A 14,774-nucleotide genomic window follows, 5' to 3' on the forward strand; every position below is an offset into this window, starting at 1 on the left:
AGATTTTTAGCCAGATTTATCTTACATAATCCATAAAAAGTTAATGCATTAAGCCTCTCTCATTAACTTTCATTTTATAAATGAGGAATCTGAAACTCAAAGAAATCAAGTACATTGCCCAAAGTCAGAGAGCCAGCATGGTACCAAGAGGGATTTGAGACATGATTTGATTTCAAAGCCTGTGAAGTTGCTGTATAATCAGTGACCCACTACGAGGATGGATGTGTGGAATAGTTCACCAATGCTACAGTTTAAACATCTTATGTAAGACATCTTGTAAATATTTATGACTGTTTTGCATTTCTAGGCACATATTCTGTTTTATAAGTCAGCAGTCACTTTGTTGTTTTGCTCCCATGTCATATTGCACATGGCTATGTTACATTACCACTAGTATTTTGTTAGTAGCTATTCTAATGTTTAGTGTTCTATAATTTGCTTACAAGGTTTTGCATCTACTGAGTTTTGTGCAGTTTTGTATATTCACTACGTTTTAGCACTCAAATAGTGCTCATGAAAATTTATCAAAACAATAAAATATATGTTGTCAGAACTAATGTTTTGTTTTAATTATTCCCTTCAATATTGAAATTTTATAAACTCTGGAGATTATCACTCAGAATGATATGATGGAAAATTCAGCATGCGCTAGCCTAATACCCTAAGGCCAAAGTTAATTATATGCACAGAATTTATGCATAGTAATATGGGATAATGTGATGAGAGAAATTGGAAAAATAAGGGGAAGGGGAACTATCCAACCATCAATAGCCCAAATATTGTCCTATTATCATGCTCAAAATCTATTAACTTCACATTCAGCATACAGTGTATGATTTCTGGTATATATTAAGCATTGTATGTTTTAAACATTGTGTATTTTATACAATGTGTATCTGGGATACTAATTTGCCTTCCTTTCCTTAGAAAACTGCATTGGTGCTGTATTATCAGTGGATCCTGACTCTTCACACTACAAAAAGTGCACCCATTTTCCATCAAAACATTCACTAAGTATTGATTTGTTTGTATACATGCTTCTGAATAGAAGGTCAGAAGGGTGTAGATTTGATCTAAAAAAAGATCTAAAAAACAGATTTATCGTGAAATTTAATATCCTATTGAACATAGATCAGCACAAAGTAACTGCTCAATAAGAAATGCACTTGAATAAAGGATGAGAAAATAGATGAATGGGACTTTCAATGTGATATTTTGAATTTCAACGACTTTTGAAAAATTATTATAATTGCAATATGGAATCTTATTAAATAGATTGCATATAGCATTCCCTCTTTATTAAGATGAGTATGCATAATGTATTCTGAATGTTTCTTGAGTGATTTAGAGCCCTTACAGAATGTAAATGATAGTACTGACGCATCCCAAGAACTATTGAGTATTATAGCTCTGTCTGCTCTTACTCTAAATAACAAGATACAAATGCTTACTGATTTCTAATGTACTGACAGGCACTGTTAAGCAATAAGGATTCAGAATCAAATGACACATTGTCTGCTCTCTGGAATCAATCTAATCCAGCAAAATAATCCTCATATTACTAGAAATTATTGCACTCAACATTCCTATAAGAAAGTGCTTTTGTTTTGCTAAAACCTTCTCTCTTTCACCTACATGCACACACACACACAGACACACACATCAACTTGAAAACAATATACTTTTAAAACTTTTTAGCAATGAATTCATTTTGCTTTGCTGATGTTCACAGCATTGAGAGGGAAAAACACACATTGTGATGGTCAACATGTACTCCCCCAATTTTTCCATTGCACGCTGTTAGGATCTTTGGGAGATGTTTATGTCATTAAATGTTATGTCATGGAGATCTTGCACTCCTAAATAGATTAAAGCCTTCATATTAAAAAATGACTGTTAAATGTGATGAATTGATGTTATGTTTTTCAATTCTGATCTTCTGTCATATGGAACAAACACAACAGCTCTAAACCAAATGTAGACATCCCTACCTCCAAAACAGTGGAGGGAATCATTTTTTTTTTCTTTATAAGTTACTCAACTGTACAGTACTCTATAATAACATCCACATACAAATATTAGTAGCAAGCTATATTTTTGAGATTACTAGAGTCCTCTCTTCTTTTTCAGGCAAATAAATTCATAATAATTCCCACCCACAAAAAATTTGTCTTCATCTACTTTTCTAAATCAACATAAAAGTAGAAAAAGAAAACACATAACTATGGAAGTAACTCTAAGACAGCAAATGAACATACAAGTGAGCAGTGGTGTTTTAGATTTTTATATTTGGTGTATTTCATTATGCCCATCTAGCAAAATTTTTGTAAGGATTTAATTAAATAATTGTCTAACACTTGATTTAAACTTAAAGAATGTAGTCTACAAAGTAGTAATTTCTTTTGCCCTATCATACTCCTTCTTCATTTTTCTTTTTCCTGGACATTACGTACTAAAACTTAAGGAGTGCCCCAGCTTCAAGTACGACACAAAGTACTATGATTTTTGGGTTTACAATTTTTCTTTTTCGGACTGTACCATATTCTTGTAGGCAACACGTTCCTTGTGTCCTCTGTTCTAGGAAAAGAGAGAGTTTCTTTATTACTTTTGGCTAACAGCTGCATTAACATGATAGGAAACAGGTGACTGTACATACAAAAATTGGAGTTGGTTAGTTCCCCTCTGAGCTGGCAAATAATGCTTTTGGGACTAGGGTCAATAAGCATTTTGATTGGTAGAAATAGTGAGAAAAACACAGGCAAGCTGAGTTAGCTTTTAAAACTGAATCTTCTTTTCTCTGGATTTTAAGAAGATCTAGTAATAATCAGATACATGTAAGTATAAAGATTTAGTAGATATGCTTTGACACTGAGCGTATATGAATCTGACATGAGAAAATATTTTCAAGTTAGCAAAAGCCCATGTCCCAAAACAGCTAAGACGTAATAACATGCCATCCACAAAATACATTCAGAATAACCTAGAAGTATTGAGAGCATTTTCAGTTTTTCTCAACAGAAATAACATAATTGTAGCAATGCTTATAACAGTCTTTTAAATATCTATTGCTTTACCCATGATTACCTTGATATTAATTCTTTTCAAATAACTTAAAATTTCTATTTTTTAAATAATAATTTTGCAATTTTATTTTGACTACAGTGTGAAAATTTCAGAAAAAGCATTAAAACAGTAATACAAGAAATATTTAATATCATCTGAAATATAATGAAATAACCTTCTTTCATGGGGAAAGTTTTATATTTTATAAACAAAAAAATTAGCAGGCAAAAAAATCAATTCCGAAGTCATACAAGATAGGAAAGCAAGATATTCCCATGCCTTAATATCCCTGAAAGGCAATATAGATATAAATATATATGTAAATATATCTGTCATATCTATATCTATATATTGTCTTGCTTCACAAATATTTCTATAAACAAAGCAAGAGAATACCTAATTACTTCATACTTTTAAATATTTATAATTTTTATTATAAAAGCAAATCAAACTTACAAAGGAGGAGTAAAAGAGAGAGAAAGATCTTCCATCCACTGTTTCACTCCCCAATGGCATCAATAGCCAGAGCTGAGCCAGTCTGTAGCCACGAGCCAGGAGCTTTTTCCGGGTTTCCCACATAGATGTGGGATCCCAAGACTTGGGACAATCCTCAGCTGCTTTTCCAGACCATAAACAGGGAGCTGGAACGGAAGTGGAGCATGTGGGTCGTGAACTGGCACCCATATGGGGTGTCAGTGCTTGCAAGACAAGGATTTAGCCACTGAGCCATCATGCTAGGCCCTGTTCCATACTTTTATGTGTCATCAGATAAACTAGACAGGAGGAGAACAAAAGCCAAGACAATGGATTTTCTCAAACCATCCTCAGCATTCTGCCTGTAATTTTGGAAAATAAAAAGACAAGCAAGAACTGATACATTCATTAATAGGAGTAGCTCTCCTAAGTATTTTGGATCCATGCGTTCATGTAATTAACTCAGTAATTCATATGAGAAATTATCAAGTTCACATATGTATTGGCAGATCTAAAAAGGAAAGAAGGTCAAATAAACCAAAGAGGTTGGGTAAAATAACCACCAAAGATCAACTAACACATACGGATACTTATTAAATAGTTACTGACTGCTACCTGACATTAAATATAATTACAATGTAGGGAGAGTTAATAGATCCTGAACAGACTACGTTTGTTTTCAGAAATAAAAACCCTTGATATAATATGGGATGACTTGACATTAGTGTTTTTTACTAGCATATTTCCAACATTTACAGGAAAAAAAGAGACATATAATTATGTCCATTTAGTGTACATACTCAGAATTATGTATATTTTCAATTGATACACCCAAATCTAAATTACATTTACCAGTAGTATTTACAGAAACATTCCTTGAAGTTTAACTATAAAAACACAGCAGAGGGCCTGGTGCGATAGCCTAGTGGCTAAGGTCCTCGCCTTGCACGCACAAGGATCTCATGTGGGTACCAGTTCTAATCTTGGTGGCCCTGCTTCCCATCCAGCTCCCTGCTTGTGGTCTGGGAATAAGTCAGGGATGAACCAAAACCTTGGGACGCTGCACCCATGTGGGAGCATCTCCTCTGTCTCATCTCCTTTCTATGTATGTGACTTTCCAATAAAAATAAATAATCTTTAAAAAACAAACAAAAAAAAACCAGAGCAGCCCTGACTCTGTCTGAGCTTAGAAAATGGAGCATGTGAGTATGTTTATGTAGACACATTGTGACATTTATAGAAGGGCTTTCAAAAAGATTCAGGGGAATCAAAATTGCTGTTCCTAAATAAGCATACACTTGAGTTCATTCCTAAAATGATTGCTAAAGCTGAGAAGGTTTTCAGCCAGTAACACGTTAGATTTGAATCTACTTTGCATTGCTTCAATAACTCAGTTGGAGAAACTTTCAGTACAGCATATTTAAAATCCAGATAGAATCCATGTTAGATTGAATATTGATGCAAAGACATTTATATTTGTTTACGATGATGAATCCTCAAGCACCTCCAGACTTTATCCTGATTTACCTTTCTTACATAATTTAAATAACTTTTATGTGAAAATTGTCATTCAGAATAGTGTGTGAAACCTAGCTATTTTACACTGATTAATAAATGTACAAAGGTTAATTATGTCTAATTAATTGGTGGTGGTAGTGTTTTAAAGTTACTACATTTTTCAACATGAGTAACACTTTTTTGCTAAATGTGACAATACTTTCAGTTTCTGTTTCTTAACATCAAAACTCAGTCTTGTATCTCTTTGAGGCATGTATAATACCAAACTTCAAATAGATAACTTGTATAATGTTAGAACAATAAAATTACTGAAGAGAAAAAGAACATGTGAAATGTAATTTCAAAATAACAAAAGCTAAAGTTCATGTTATAATTTTAATGATAGACATTAATTGATGAAAAGTGAATGCTACAGCAAGATTACATTATACAGTGTATGTTATTTTACGTTACACAAATCAAAATTTTTTCAAGTTAGAAAATCCCTGAATCATTAATTTTCTATAGAAGTCACTTAATACTTCAGACTGCTACATTGCCTCTGATGGAAAGTTTTCCTGTCTTGTTGATGATGTGTGATTTTGTGTACTGTTTTATTCCCTAAGGGAGCTACTTCCTTGATTCCATACTTGGATAAAAATGATCTGTCACCACTGTTTCTTTAAAGAGCTTTCCTGTTGTATTTTTTTTTCTTTTTAACACTGAACACTAAGAAAAAAAAGGGGTACAAGGGATTGCACTCCAGCTTTGTAACATAAATCAATATTTAAAGAGCCGTGTAGTGATATTTTACTTTCTTGGAAATAATGTGTTTAGGTTGCCTTATTTATTATTATTTATTAAAATGCCCAACTATGTGTAAGAAGCTCTTCAAGTTTTCCTTTGATTTCTGTTGCAGCTTATTACACAACCATGGGGTCACAGGAGAGTAACCTGGCTATAGCGCTTGAGTGCTGGGCTTTATTTCGGGGGTTGGGGTGGAGTGCTCAAGTTGTGAGTTTCATGAATGGATAAGGATCCTATCCCTGGCTGAATTTGGGAACACACTGTTTTCTTTTCTTGGTCTCCTAGCCTTCGGCAAAGGTTGCTGGGGTTCTAGCCTAAAAGATTTCTTAAGAAAAGACACATTTTCCCTGATATTCATATCTAGGCTTGGATTACAGTCCCCATCATTCAAAATACAGATATAAGAGCAAAACTCATGCCCCCTTCCAGAAACACCCATTTGTGGAAAAGTAGCCTTTATCTAATACAATACTTATTCCTTAAAGTCTTCTATGCAATTTATATGATGATTTATGTACGACAAGTTTATGCCTCTCAATTCTCTCCCCTTCTCTCTCTCTCTCTCTCTCTCTCTCTCCCATTCTTGATTTACACTGAGCTCAACCTCCTGTCTTGGATTCCACACCAAAGACACTGATCCTTGCATTTAGAAACCCACCTTCAGATTTCCACCTTGTGTCTCCGCCCCCAAGGGTGAAAGACCTGCCTGAGTGCATTAACAGAAAAATCACACCACAGGTCTGAGCGGCAGGACAGTGGGATCATTGTGCTTTGACGCCAGCGTCCCCGTTTCCCTCGTGTCTCACTACAGAGCCACGAAGGCTAAAGGTTAAAGGATGCGGGTTATTAAATAATTCAAACGATTAACCTGCAACCTGCAAAGCGATGGCAGCCTATTAAGTTTACACGGCCATGATTCATGTGTGGTGTTTACTGACGCTACAGTAAAATGCCTGTTTGGTTTACTTTTATTGCTGCACAGTAATGTAGTGAGGAAGGAAGGTGAAAAAAGGTGACAGGACCCACGCAAAGGGACAATAAGAGCCGCAGACTCACTTGCATAAAGAAGATTGAAGCCTTCCCCCCCTCCCTCCATCCCTCGGTATAGGCCCCAGAGCACATCTGCGTCACTTACGGGGGAGGAGGAGGCGCTGAGGCAGAGAGAAAATTGTACTGTGAGGACCTTGACAGCTTCACAGGCAGGCTTTCCCTTCTGGCTCCTTACGTTCTCTGGAATATTTATTTTTCCCTTTTACAAACTGCCTCTATTTAAAAAAAAAAAGCACCATTTCTAGCACTGCAGAACGCTTTCGACTTTTTCAGATATTCGACAATCTCTGAGGGGCATCCTTGCAAGGGACAGGGACGCAGGTGCGTGCAGAAGCAGCTGGTGGTGGGAGTGCTCCTCTTCCTCGCGACTTGGGGCTCTTTCTAGGCTCTGCAGGCACTGAACTCTAAACTGCAAGGACTGAAGCGCCAACACCTTCCCGACTCAGGCTCCGCCAGGAGAGCATCCCCGGGGAGGTGTATCCAGCTGCTGCTGCTGCCTTCCGAGCTTCACAGCACTCAGAGCTCCCTCCCTCGCGTATCTTCAGCCTCGGGGTCTTCCCTCCTCGCCGTAACTGGGGGACCCTAAACAGGCATAGAGGAATCACAGCTCTCGGCGTCCCATTCTTGCCTCTGCTCCCTTTCAGGGCTCTCCTCCAAGGCAGGTCGGCAAGACTTGACAGAAGCTGATCCGTGCACCTTCGCAGTCCGCTCTTCAGGCTTCCTTCGCCTGGCAGGGAGCGCATCCCGCTTTGCCTCTTTGGCCTCCCGGGGTGTACAAGGTGCATCCCGCCCCCCTGCTTCCCACCACGCTCCCCGGCCCGACTCCGCCATCCTCCCCAACCTGCTGGCCAGTCTACTCCCGCGCTCCAGCTCAAGTCCGTTTACCTTCATTGCATAAAGCATGTCAGGCTCTGGGCGAAAAGACTTCGATGTGAAGCACATCCTGAGACTCCGCTGGAAACTCTTCAGCCATCCCTCGCCATCCCAGAGCGGCCCCGCGGGGGGCAATTGCTTGCCACAGGACGGCAGCGGTGGCTTTGAGCACTGGGGACCCAGCCAAAGCCGCCTATTGAAAAGCCAAGAGAGGGGCAGCGTGGGCACTTTCTGGAAGAAGCCTTCCTCTTCTTCTTCGTCATCTTCCTCATCCTCTTCCTCCTCTTCTTTCAATCCGCTGAATGGCACCCTGCTGCCAGTTGCCACGAGGCTGCAGCAAGGGGCTCCCGGACAGAGCACCCAGCAGCCAGGCAGGACACTGTTCTACGTGGAGTCCCTAGAAGAGGAGGTGGTACCAGGCATGGACTTCCCTGGACCACACGAAAAAGGGCTGGTCCTTCAAGAGCTCAAAGTGGAGCCAGTCAACTCGAACCAGGCAACAGGTGAAGCGTGTGGACACAGGTACAGTAAGTCTCCATGGCACATTCACGAATCTCTTTACATTTCTTTCTTCTACTTGCTCTTGTAGTTACTAAATCGGAGACATATCAAGTTGAAACTTTAGGTTAAGAGACACCCACGTTTGGATTATTAAAGTTGTAATCTCATTAAAAGTTTGCCCATTTATTTCTATTGGTTCATAGATACTACCATTTACTTTGGAAGTTTTCAGAGTTCTGAAGACCAATTGAACATATGCTTGGACAAATGTTTGGAGTGGAGCAGATTTCCTGTCTCAGACCGTAGAGTTCTTTCTTCATCCTCTATGATCACATTAAGTAATCATTCATAATCTCATATGAAGTGAAATTGGTTTCAAAGCCCGTCAGAATGTATGACATTCATTGGTCTAGTAAAATCACTTAGCCTATTACCCAGTAGCCTGGTGGTTTGAATCTGTGTTCCAGGAGTATTGGGCGCACGCATAAGGCCAACTCTGAGCAACATTATTGTATTTCATCCCCCCATCCCCAAACAACACTTTAAAAAAATCTCAACTTCTCTTGTAATTTTTGTTTGTATTCCCTTTTGCCCTGTGTGTAGTCTTACCATTAAACTGTTGCTGAGTCCCCTTGCATGTATCTCTCATGGTTTGTTGCCTCGGTGTTAGGAATTCTGTATCCTTGGTAAACAAGTCAATGTTTATTTCTACTTTATTGCTAGTATACTTTTTGTGGAGATTTCAGGTGTCATAAAGGGTTAAAAAAATCCTTCACACAAATGAAACTACTTCTGAGTTTTATATGTTTAGGCCATTGACATATTACACACACTACAACATTACTAATTTTGGCATATACTGGGGATAAGAAAGATTTACATTCAGAATACATATGATACCAGAATACATTATTGGAAAAGAATCACAGAGTGGAAAATTATGATAAATATGTAATCAAATTTAATTACCTCTCAATAACAGAAACAGAAATAACTTTTCTAACTTGAGGCCAACTGAGTAAGATTCTTAGAAAGCTGACCGGCACGAAAGTTGCAGAAGGTGTATTTTATATAAATGGCATGTGCGGTTTTGTTGATTACTGTGAAATTAGATATAAAATTATTCTTACAGTTGTTCACTTATATGCATTATACAAATTTTAACTTGAAATTTAAAAAGCTTGGACATGTGCTCTAATGTTATATAGTACTTAATATAATATTGCCGTTATTAAGGGAGAAAGGCTTAATTTGTAGTTTTCTGGTATACCAAAGGTTTCCCAGTGAACAAGAAACTGAAGTATAATGTCCATTTATTACTCAGTTAGTAAGATATTCTACCTTATATGTACAAAATTATAGCTTGAGTCACCATAAATGTCATGAAATTATTGAGTTTATGCATTCAGTATCTACCTACAATTTTAATTTTTTAACAACAAAATATGTCATTTTAAAAAGTTCTTTGAATAAATATATGATGTTCTGAGAGGAGAGATTTTTCATACATGTTTGATAATTCACCCTATACATGTAAAAGGAACAAATTATTTTAAATATATGGTAACTGCTGACTTACTTGAACTGGTATTTACCAGAATTAGAACACATAAGAGCATATGTGAATATATATATGTATAAATATGTATTTATATAAGTTTAAAGTCTACAAAACAACTTGAAGAATTATAAAGTATCAAAACTGTTTCATATTCTTAAAAAATGTTCATAACACAAATGCATTTTTGAAGTACATGTGGCTTATTGCCATCAATAGCTTTTGAAGACTTTATGTACGTTAGAGTTTGAAAGTAATAATGATGTTTCTACTACCTTAAAGAGTTATAATGAATTAAAAATGTGAAACTGATAACTAAAAACTCATATTTAAAAAAAGGTTACATCACATATAACTTCAAGTATTTTATTGTTGAATGCACCTATTGTATTCACAAAGAGTTGTGACAGGAAATTTGAAAGCATCCCAAGTTCAAAATCATCTTAACTGTTGGAGTCAGGATGTGTTAGTAGATTTTGGAGTTTTAAACTATTGAAAAAGTGTTTTAATTGTGCTTGAAAATTCTTTATAATAATTAACTGAGTTGAATTTCAGTTTTTGACCAGAAACATCAGTTAGTAATTATAGCATATAATTGTTAAATTTTCATACAGTATTGGTTCTGTACTCATGATTGAAAAGCACACTAATCAACTTAGTAATTTATCTTTATCATGGTTGTGAATAATATTTTGATGGATATGTTATTATATTAACAAATTATGATGCACATTTAATGTTTTTCATTTGGTTTTCTCAATTCTGACTTCTGTGCTAAGTTGATCTTTACAATTAAACAAGAATCCTCCCCTTCTCTGATATTCTGTGTATTCATGTATAATCTTCTGTTTACTCATTTGGTTCTATACCAGTTTGTTTAGACAAATATATCAGTTGATAAAGGAAATATAGAGGAAACTTTCTACAATCTTAGGACTCTGCAAAAGTCAAATCATCATGGACTTGAACCAGAAAGATAGCAGAACAGCAACGGAAAAACAATGAACTCTCAAAGCTCAGTCTTTACCTTATCCTAGTCTACTACATTAACTACTGCCCTACCTCACCTTAAATAAATTCCAAAACCTTGCCATCCCAATCATCCTGTCATTAAAAATATTATTTACAATTGTAAATTCTTTATCTGTGATATCAAACACTGCTTTTGCACTTCCCTGTTAAAACTTAAGTTTAAAAATTGCATAATCTCATGGGTATTCAGAGCTCTAAGTTTGTGTTGTGGATAATTTTGTCCAAGATTTTTTAAGTAGTACATTAAGAAACCACGGAATATCATTTCGTTCTTGCACTTTATAGTGATGTGAGATGTGCTATGTTAGAGTGTAGTAGTTGATTTAACAGTTTTAGTTATCACTCTTAAAGTGATTTGTAACTGTAAGTGTAGACCTCTCCAATCTCTTGTCTGATGCATTTAGCTATTTGACTATTCTGGTTGATGTCACAGACAATATTTAAGTACTGTACAACATTGGCAGTCATTGTCAATAATAATATCAAAGTTATAATCTCACTTCTGTTTTGTTTGTCTTCTCTTTCATCAAGAGTAGCTCTCTGTGTAAGCAATAAAATCAGCATTATAGTTTTCAGCCTTCTCTGCACGTTAGTTTCAATACTCCACCGATTCTGTCTCTTGGTGAACTTCCTACATTTCTTCATCTCCAGTGTTACCTTAATCTTGTTTAGTATCTTCCTTCTACTGGAGTTCTGTATGAGCATCTGCATCACCTTTATCTTTGCCTCATAGCCCAGTAGGAATTCACTGTAAATTATACAAGAACACAGTGAGCCATTTTTACACAGCCTTTTCTCTCCATTTTTGCTTGTTTAATGAACATCTACCACTACTTGATCACAATCCTATCCATGTCTTGGGCCACTCCACCCTATAAAATCACTCCCTTTGTCTTGTACTTAAGCCCTTCATTCATCAAATTTCTCTTTGCCTTTCACCTTTCTGACTCAGTATCCTTCACCAGATCCTCCACAAAAGGTTGAACAACTTTAGTGTTCTATAGCATCTCTCCTCAATTGACACTTTCCCTGAGTTAACTTATGTATGTCAGTAAAGTGTCTTAGCTGAAAGTTTCTGTACATTTCTCAGAGAAGTATTCTGTAAGCATCCTCCCCCTGTAACGTTCATAGCTTGGATTTTATGTTCTGAATATAAATGAAAATACTCAATGTTTTGAAGGTTTATTTATTTTCATTTGAAACACAGATTTCATTTGAGGGGAAGAAGAGATAGCGAACACTTGTAACCATCTATCAAGTTTCTGTGTTAGCTTTATTGTTTTTATTTAACTGTAATTTCCAGGTGCAGAAGACTCTGGCATTTGATTTCATCGTTATCGTAGACCATGTGGCTACTCATTCTTGAATGAATAAATATGTGTCACAATAATTCTGAGTGGCATTGATTAAGACCTTACTTTTTCTTCAGATAGCGCATTGAATATTTATATTCTGTAGGTTAAAATTTGCAACATCTTATCATCTTAATATAAAACTATGTATGCCATGACCAGCATAATGAAATAAATTTTAAAACTGAGATAAAGTAATTTGTTCAGAATCATAAGTATGTGTGTCATTCAGCTGGACTTCTTTTTTTTTTTTCCTAGATTTATTTTATTAGAAAGTCAGATACCCAGAGAGGAAAAGAGTCAGAGAGGAAGATCTTCCATCTGCTGATTCACTCCCCAAATGACCGCAATGGCCGGAGCAGGCCGACCTGAAGCCAGGAGCCCAGAGCTTTCTCTGGGTCTCCCACGTGGGTGCAGGATCCCAAGCCTTTGGCCTGTCCTCCACTGCTTTCTCAGACCACAAGCAGGGAGCCGGATGGGGAGTGAAGCCACCGAGAACAGAACCAGCACCCATGTGGGATCCCAGTTCATGCAAGACAAGAGCTTTAGCTGCTAGTCTATAGTGCTGGGCCTTCAGCTGGACTTTTTAAAATCTTGGTATCTGACCCAACATACTAAATTTCATGCTATTTTGCTGATTTTTTTTTCTTTTATTTTTTGCACCCTTATTTTTTACTTAAACAAGCACATATGTTTCAGATCAGCTGAGCTATGGCCATTGCAGCCATTTCGGAATCATTGGAATACCTTCTGTCTAAACCTTTCTTTCTCTCTCTGCTGTTCAAAAGTAAAATAAATACATACTTTATTATTTTTTTCTAAAGCATACAGAGTAAAAGAATAGAAGGCTCTATGGAACAATAGGAGATTATGGAAGAAGACTTTTCTCATTCCTTTGATTAGAATTATATCTTTGAATGTTTTAATGGACCATTAAAAATGGTCATTGTGGGCAGTAGCCCAGTGGCTAAAGTGTTCACCTTGCACTGGGATCCCATATGGTTGCCAGTTCTAATCCCAGCAACCCTGCTTTCCGTCTAGTTCCCTGCTTGTGACCTGGGAAAGCAGTCGAGAACGGCCCAAAGCCTTGGGACCCTGCACCCACATGGGAGACCCAGAAGAGGCTTCTGCCTCCTTGCTTCAGATTGGTTCAGCTCCAGCTGTTGATTCACTCAGGGAGTGAATCATTGGACAGAAAATCTTCCTCTCTCTCTCTCTCCTCCTGTTTGTATATTTGACTTTCCAATAAGAACAAAATAAATCCTTTTAAAAAATGGCCATGATGTGGACTTACTTGACAAGGTTCAGTGAAAAAGGACTTCTTAGCCTATTCACAAGCACTTGTTTGCTGAATTATGATCTTTTGGTACACTTTACATTGTTATTCATCAATAATATTCAGAAATAACATAGAAAAGGAAACAAAATAACTTTTGAAAAAAAATTAGCCTCATGAAATAAAAATCTGCTTCTGAAGGTCAGACACATTGACATACAAATGTCACTGAAAGAGACTGCACACCATTAAAATCTCACAGAGGTCAGAGGGGCCTGAATCCTGCCCTTGTGAAAAAAATCAACAGAAATGTTGAAAATAAGCCACTGTCTCATCAAGGAGATTCTTCTTGATGCATGGTTTAATGGGACACAAGGATGAAATTAATACTTACCTCTTCTACCCTCAGTTTCAGAGTGTTAAAAAAATTCTAGTGAGCTGATTTCATTCAAGTTTATATTTTTGTTTGCTCATTTATCCTGAGCTTGAGGTTTAGGTTTATACCATTGTATAAACTGGAACTAGCAAATGTGACATGTCTTTGGAGAAAACTCCTTTTGCTTGAGAAGAGATTTGTCCGGATTATACAATGTTCAAATCAGAAGCCCACACTTTTTAGACGTTTGATTCTCTGGGCAAGTTGCTTCAGGCGAATTAAGAATATCATATGGGAAAAAGAAAAAGAAATGGAATCACCAAGCTAGATTTGCAGGCACTCTGTTCTTCAGAGCTATCTTGGAGAAAGATGTGAATGTAGTATTAGAACAAGATTCTATTTCAGAAACAATATGACCTTATTACAAAGATGTTAATGTAAGAACCATTATCAGATTTTTTATCTATACGTTGAATGAATATATTGTTAGCTGCTCTAACTACTATTTTCAGTTATTTAGAAAAATAAATATTTCTCCATATTTAATAGAAAGTATTAATGTTTAGGAAAGTATTAATGTTTAGGGAATATAGAATATAAAGTCAGACATTTGTTTGTTTTTTTCAAGGCTCAAAAGATAAGTATAGGCCAGCAGACAATATCCTTTTTAACAACTACATGTTAAGGCAAGTCAATTTTCCAAGAGATGTTGTCGAATTTACATATATATATATGTGTGTGTGTGTGTATACATATATATGTGTATGAAACACTACCATCTCAATATTTTTATATAATGTTTCTGATAATGAGGAATCCAAAACTTTAGCAATTATCATTATATCACATTATTGACTGCCTTTTATCACCCAAAATAACTTTAGGTATTTTTGTGGTCATTGTAAAAAAGTCATG

General features: G+C 36.3%; 1 protein-coding gene across 2 annotated transcripts in view; it reads left to right on the forward strand.

Moving 5' to 3' along the window:
- Positions 1-7,768: 7,768 nt before the first annotated feature.
- KLHL1 (kelch like family member 1) overlaps positions 7,769-14,774 on the forward strand; it is a 206,694-nt gene continuing 199,688 nt past the window's right edge. The window contains exon 1 of one of the 2 annotated variants that reach the window (XM_040991032.1): positions 7,769-8,286. In XM_040991032.1, the coding sequence (XP_040846966.1) occupies positions 7,793-8,286 (494 nt within the window). In that variant the 5' untranslated portion in view covers positions 7,769-7,792. The remainder of the gene's footprint in view (positions 8,287-14,774) is intronic. The other variant, XM_040991033.1, reaches the window with a different exon arrangement.

This window comes from Ochotona curzoniae, unplaced genomic scaffold (genome assembly GCF_017591425.1).
Source record: "Ochotona curzoniae isolate NIBS_2020 unplaced genomic scaffold, NIBS_Ocur_1.0 contig_64, whole genome shotgun sequence".
Lineage (NCBI taxonomy): Eukaryota > Metazoa > Chordata > Mammalia > Lagomorpha > Ochotonidae > Ochotona > Ochotona curzoniae.